The sequence below is a fragment of the Ctenopharyngodon idella genome, chromosome 21 (assembly GCF_019924925.1).
Source record: "Ctenopharyngodon idella isolate HZGC_01 chromosome 21, HZGC01, whole genome shotgun sequence".
Classification (NCBI taxonomy): Eukaryota; Metazoa; Chordata; class Actinopteri; order Cypriniformes; family Xenocyprididae; genus Ctenopharyngodon; species Ctenopharyngodon idella.
The window spans coordinates 8,715,830-8,722,766 of record NC_067240.1 but is presented as its reverse complement, the minus strand read 5'-3'; the positions used below and the strand labels follow the sequence as shown (position 1 = coordinate 8,722,766).

Sequence of the window (6,937 nt, the reverse complement as noted above, 5' to 3'; positions counted from 1 at the left end):
GAAAAGTAGTGAAAAGGACTGTTTCAAAAAACATTAAACTTTATTAACATTCCATTTCATCTCGTGCTACTATATTTCATTTTGAACTTGCATGTGAAAGTCAAAAACTTGACACAAATTTAGATGCAATTTTGCTGCCTGGAAACTAATAAAACCATGTCTTAGTGTTTGAAAAAAAACATTAAACCAATCTTTAACATGGTTTCTTTCTTGGAATTCCAAGTCAATTATTGTTATACAAGCAAAAATCTCTTTCAGTGTAGCCCACATTTTCCACATGAATTTCACATTTTTGGAGCATTTGCTTGTCAGTATAGTGAGGCCAGTGGCATCTTTCCTCACCTCTGGTTGTAGTATGGATCACATTTTCCAAACTGGCATAGGATAATGTACAAAAATGCCTGATTTCACAATCTATGACTTTTATTCATCTCAGCCATCACCTTCACTGCTTCTATCCTCCTTGATCTTTAACTTCCTTTCTTACCATGACCTTATTTTCTGTCATTATCAATACATTCTAGAAAAGGTACAGCTTTTCCTCTGTCTTCTATAAAACTTACATCAACCTAAACAGGCAAAAAATCTATTATACTGCCTGCCAGTACTGAACAATAACGCAGCTACACGGGAACAAATGTATCCCCTAAAAGAACATTTATGCATGACACACAGATTTTTTTGCTTTGAGTTATTGATTTTACAAAATGCATTAAAAATTATGAAAAATGTATTTTTTAGTCTAAAATAAACTCACTATAGTGCCTTAGCATGTGACCTAATATGTGTCCTTCACTTCCTTGTTGCCAAAAATGTTAAGCAAATGGCACATAGATTTTAATTTCATTGGCTGAAGTGGATGTCACATGATAATAAAACTTTTTGTTGTTTATTATTTTAAATGCTAATTACTTAGAGATATATATAGAATTGACAATCCACCATAGAGGGTTAAAATGGTCCATGCTCTATTCTGCAAATATTTTATATTATACATAAAACAATCTAAAAATAAATTATAACGTGTTCTTTTGTTTTAAAGCCTTAGGATAACAAAATCCAAAACTGTGTGCTGAAACTGTTTTCCTTGAGGAACTACCATAGAAAAAGAATTTAGACTTACTGTATAATTAAACATGGTTCAATAAAAACAAATTTTATTTCAAAACAATTAAGCAACGGAGACAAAAATAAAAAGAACTGGAGAAACATTAATAGTGCATTTAAATCATTACGGTGAGGATTGTAGGTCTCCAATTTCTGCTCTCAGTCAGTCAATCAGTTTCAGTGTCCTGTATTGCTGGTGAACATTAACTGAGACCACATGATTTGCATTTCTCTTTTCAACCAATGCTTTTGTTCCCCATTCAGCAGTAATTTCCAGCATGACAAGAACGCCTGATCTTGACTCACGTAAGAAGTTTATTTAGACTCATCACAAGGGTTAAAACTAGTGTGATTTCCCAAAATAACAGAAAACCACCAGCTACATTAAAGCAAATCTCACAGAGCAGAATTTAAACATTCATTTGTGTAACAGAAAATTAGCTTATTAATTACATCAGTAATTGTAGAAAGTTTAAAACCAGTCAGAGGCACATCACCGTTCTCAAAGGAACTGTTCGAACCGAAGGTCACGACCATGTAAAATATAAAAATCACATGCATTTAACACCGTTCTTAGCATAAGATATTGTGTTTCCAATGAGGTTTAAAATGTAACCTCTAAAACACTAACAATATGATTTTTAACCAATTTTACAATTGGTTATCACCAGACTGAAGTTAAATAAGATATCATGCATGATCTTAAAAATCCAACCTTAAAAAAAGAAAATCATCCTTGTTCAATCTACATTTCTTGCACGTCTTATCGTTGAAAATGCACAACTCTGATCATGGGCACACAATCCTGGCATTTTCCAATCCTTGGTTTCCCATTGCTCTTCATCTAGAATCCTTAGTGAATTAAAATGAATGTTTTCCATTCCTTCATCTCTTCTCAAATATGATTCAGGAGAGGAAAAGCCAAAAAGTAGCCCAAGACGGATCCCATGATGACCCCCAGGAAGATCCACACGTTGTAGGACATGACGCAAAGCATTAGCATGTAGCCTAGCGTCACCTGCAGGATGTGTATGGCGGTCTGGAGGCAGTGCAGAAGCCAGCTGAAGACGGAAAGAGACACATGGACATTTGTCGGAGGGCAGATATTCAATAAGCTACCATGCTAAAAGTACAAACAGTCAACTTATTGTTTATCTTTCCACCTGACAGATTTTGGTCAAAACAGTTCTTGGAAAACACTTTCCCAGTTGTGTATTATAGTTATGAGCATTACCTCTTCTTAGGAGAGGCGGTGGTGTCAGCAGTGGCCGTAGTAGTCTCTGTGGGAGCTAATGAGATCTCGGAGGGGCTGCTGGCCAGAGCAGAGCTTCCCTCTTGACACCTCATGACAGGGGCGAAACACGACTGTTCAGGAGAGAATGACACTGGAGCGGATGGATGTGTAACGGAGGAGTGCTTCCGTTTTCCCACAGTGATCTTCCACACTTTCAGAAGCTCGTAGAGCATCGTGAGCAGTAGAACTACAAAGACCGACAGGACCATCCCTGTAGAGAGAGAAACAAAGACAGAGAGAGACATTATGGACTTTTCACATTGATCTTTTAAAATGTATGCCCGGTTTCACAGGCGAGGCTTAAGCCTAGTCCCAGACTAAGGGCCAGATTTACCAACAGCTTGGCACAGCGCAACCCTCTTTTGGCATTAAAAAAAAACTGCTGTCAGGATATACTAAAGACACGCAGTGAAAAATTAGCGATGATTGATTTAAATGAATCATGCAAGGTGATTTACTAAGGTTTGCGCTAGTCAATTTACTGGTATTTGTGCCATTATTTACCAGACGCTAAAAAAGTAAACCAGACGCATATTTGCTCTGCTCTTGATCATTATGGAAATTATCCGGCTGCGTCTGTGTTCTTCAATGCGTACGTTGTCAGTAGATCACGCACAGAACTTTCCACTACCATCGGCATTTTTACCCCTTATTTACACTGCACGCATCTGCGCCGCTTCGCTAAAGATAGCCGCCAAGTCTATTTTTGACGGATGCCGCATCCAAGCCGCGCAGCTCAAATACAAAATAAAGTCAAAATAATCACCCTGTGAAGACTCCTGCTCATATTTAACGTCAATAGGAGGCCAGAAATTGACGACAAGAGATTCGAAGTTGAAAAACGTAAAAAAAAAAAAAAAAAAAAAAAAAAAAATTTCCTTGTTGTCCATAACTGGACTTTTACGTGTATTAACTTTGTTTGTAGGCTACAGCAAAATAAAGTATGGCATAGCAATAAACACAATTAAACCGGACAAAATATAACCATTTAGCCATTAAAAACACGAAAAATCAGGGAAAACAACATCAGACAGGCAAATCTCGTGGTCTCGCAAATTCAGCCGCTTCGCTTCTGAAATGCTTGTGGTGTGAGTTGACACCGCGTAGGGGATGGAACAAAACCTTGCCAGAGCCATAACACGCCGCAGACGCGTTTAGTGTAAACAAGGGGTTATAGGATTACGCTCACACACTAATTTGCCCTGTTTAGTTAATCTGGCCCTAAAATCCATGTTTGAGCTGTTTTAACTGAAAGCAACTTGTACTGACATATCTTAAAATATGTCAGTGCCATTGTTTTTTCTCAAGATGCACACCTGTAATGTTTTTTCTAAGGCACAATTATGAAAGCTACTTAAATGTCATAATTAAACTAATCCTGGCTTAATCCAAGCCCTGTCTGTTAAACCAGGCCCAAAAGTGTGAAATGCTGGTTAAACCAGGGGTTTTGAAATTGGGGGCTGAGGATCAAAATGATTACATGAAAATGTTTAAATATTTAAAGTTCAGGTTTAGCTAAAATAACACCACTAATGGTTAAAAACGGTAGTAAAATGTTCAGGTAAAAGTTTAAATAAATATAAATGCCAATTATTTAAGGATTTCTTGATGAATAGAAAAGAACAGAATTTATTTTAAACCGAAAACATAAATCTGTCACTTTTGTGTCAATATATTTATATATTTATCAGTGCTAGTTCTTTGGCGTCGGTTAGGTGTGTCCCTGCCTTAAGAAAAATCGTACCAATCCCGATATATAATATCATGACTACAATTTATCTGTTTGCCTCCTTCCAACAGAGTGTAACCGATACAGAACAAACCAAATCAGAAATGTGTTGTGTATTCAGTCATGCTGTGGGAATCCCATATATACACAAAACAGAACTACTGAGAATTTACTGTACACTACACGCTCTTGTCTATGAAGATGGAGGATTTCTACAACAAAGAATTTTCTGTCAAAATTGTAAACTGACTGGCCCACACCACCAGTCAAAGCGCATTTTCACTCATCTTCAAAATACAATTAAGTGTTTATATTGAGTACCTGATGATTAAACAATATCACATGAGCATGTGTGCTGTTGTATTGTGATTTGGCTGTAGTGCCAAAAGTAAATCACACACACATCCATGCTGATTTGTTTTGAGATTTAAAGTATAGTGTCATAGTATAAAACAAATCTCATGTGTACATCTTTTATGATTATTTCATGGTGCTTTTGCACCTATTTCTAGTTTGAAAAGCAATTGCAGAAGAAATAAAATCAAGCAGGTTTAAAATGACATGAGGTTAAAATTAAAGTAAATTAAAACAAAATATATTAAATTAAACTAAAAAATTGAGAGAATTAAGTTAAAGTAACTTTATTTAGAGTACTAAAATGACTAGAAGTAAAAAATAAATAGACAATGCAAAGGCACATAAAATTACTAAAACTTTAAATTAAAAAAAATATTACTAAATACTATAATTGTAGATAAATAATACTTAAATAACACACTTAGTTAAATTACATGATAGTTTTATCATTTATACGAGAACTACTCTTTAAATGTATGGAAATGTACAAGAAATCAAGTTAAACAACTTTTGAATCCAACTGGTAGAACAAAAGCAAGATGGTTTGGTGGGATATAAACTGTCTTTCTGTACATGCATGCATTTCGTATGATCATGTACAGTCTTGTTTATAAATCCCATGTACCTGCAGGCCCACGCACATCCCAGAAATTAAACAACAGCGTGACGTTGCTGGATCCCTCAAAGTGCATCTGTAAAAGGCAGAACACAAAAGACATAATAAGCAGGCTTGTAATTAGTGACATGTTTCCAATGAGGGTTGACTTTCAACCCATCCCATGGGAAGTGTCTATAAACACAAGTTAATAACGCTTCCATTACCTTGTCAAAACAGGTGATATAATCCTGCAAGTCTGTGGTGTTCAATCCTCAACATCTGATTAACTACTAACATTATCCACATCACAAGAATTCAATGCAATCAAGCTTATACTTGCTTGCTTGCTTGGCTTAAATTACCCTAGTGACTCAACTTCTGTCGGTTTCAGCACACAATATCTTAGAACTAGATAGGCATCAGAATGGAATGATATCAGAATTTGCAGCCTTGGCTTTTCTCAGTACTTCTGCAGGTGTTAAAAAATCGTCATAAGTGTATAAGAGGAAGCCTGGCCCTTTACACTCGTGACAGTCACATTATGGGAAACAGCACCTTCATGACTGACACACATTAAGACATACAAAATGTGTGCTGCAGGAAGTACATATCAAACAAAAGTAGACAAGGAGGTCCCTGTTACGCTCTAGTTCAACAACATTCCACATCCTGCTATAATCAAGAGTAAATCTGCTGTCCTGTCTTCAGAAGCAAAATTTGAGAATTCCGTCCAATCCACTCGAAGCACTGGAGAATTCCGCTGAGTACTCTACACACTCTGTGTTCTGTACAGCATATCTTCTGTTCTCTTGATAGTTTTGCATCAGCCAAACAGAGACAAGTGGCTTTTGATACATTTGTGCCTTATCAAGAACTTCCCAGTGTTATCTCGGAGCAGCTGTGAAAGCTCTTGCATGAATACAGCTACTATTTGCTTTGTGAAATGCTGTGGCCTGGTGAACTTTAAAATAATAATAGTAATAGAAAAAGAAAAAAACAGCCCCAGCCACCTTTCACTTTTATTTAATGAAAAAATATGCAATATGTGTGAATGAGGCTGTCAGTCCCTAACAGAATAAATGTAATTTACATATTTTGAAGGAATATTACACACCTCTTAGTATATTAAAATGAAATAATCATGCCCATAGAGTAAACAGCTATAACTTCATCTTTTTACCAACTAACACGGTTTTGGTTTACAGATGCAATGAATGTCCAGTATTTTTATGTAAATGGCAGCATTAAATAAAAGCGATATTACGTAAACAACTTTAATTAAAAAGTCCATACATTATTTGGAAGTATAACTTACAATCTTCATGCGTAAATTCAATGAACTTACATACATATTAATGGACGCAATAAGTCTAACTTACATTCATGATGAGCTCGCGTGAGGTCCTCTAAACACGAGTTCCGGAAACGTTGATGAAACGTCCCTTAAGACAAAGATACAACTTTACCACCTGCACCTCAACAACCAAATCCGCCACATTTTTATCTGTCCTTACAACTCAGCAGCTGTGAAGCACTGACTGAGCCCAAACTAAAAGAGTGCCGTTACATCACGAGGGTTTATTTGTGTGCCGCAGAGGATTCTGGGAGTTGAAGTCCTCTCACGAGCCTGTTTTGCGATGCGGAAATGATCAAATAACTCGATTAGAATTACATGTCACTCTAAATTACTTTTAAAATGCAATTTAACATGTATAAAGCAATGTAAAATACGGGGTTTACCAATACAAATGGGTTGTGTTTTTGTATTAAATATTTCATAGGTATATTTTTTAACCCGTTTAAGGTAAAAAAAAATAATCCGAGACAAGCTTTATAATCACTTCAAATTTAT

General features: G+C 36.0%; 1 protein-coding gene across 1 annotated transcript; it reads right to left on the bottom strand.

Moving 5' to 3' along the window:
• Positions 1–1,404: 1,404 nt before the first annotated feature.
• On the bottom strand, positions 1,405–6,667 carry slc31a2 (solute carrier family 31 member 2). The gene is made up of 4 exons (XM_051878810.1): positions 6,465–6,667; positions 5,113–5,179; positions 2,342–2,612; positions 1,405–2,168 (listed from the first exon to the last, which is right to left on the bottom strand). Exons 1-4 carry the CDS (start codon positions 6,468–6,470, stop codon positions 2,003–2,005), a joined length of 510 nt encoding a protein of 169 aa, XP_051734770.1. The 5' UTR covers positions 6,471–6,667; the 3' UTR covers positions 1,405–2,002.
• Between the last annotated feature and the right edge of the window lie 270 nt (positions 6,668–6,937).

Bases quoted from the DNA above. Each gene is read 5' to 3' on its own strand.
- slc31a2 (XM_051878810.1), bottom strand. The intron at 2,613-5,112 runs GTACATGGGATT...CTCTCTCTACAG, and splicing joins GGATGTGCGTGGGCCTGCAG to GGATGGTCCTGTCGGTCTTT. The intron at 2,169-2,341 runs GTAATGCTCATA...TTCCGTCTTCAG, and splicing joins ACCGCCTCTCCTAAGAAGAG to CTGGCTTCTGCACTGCCTCC.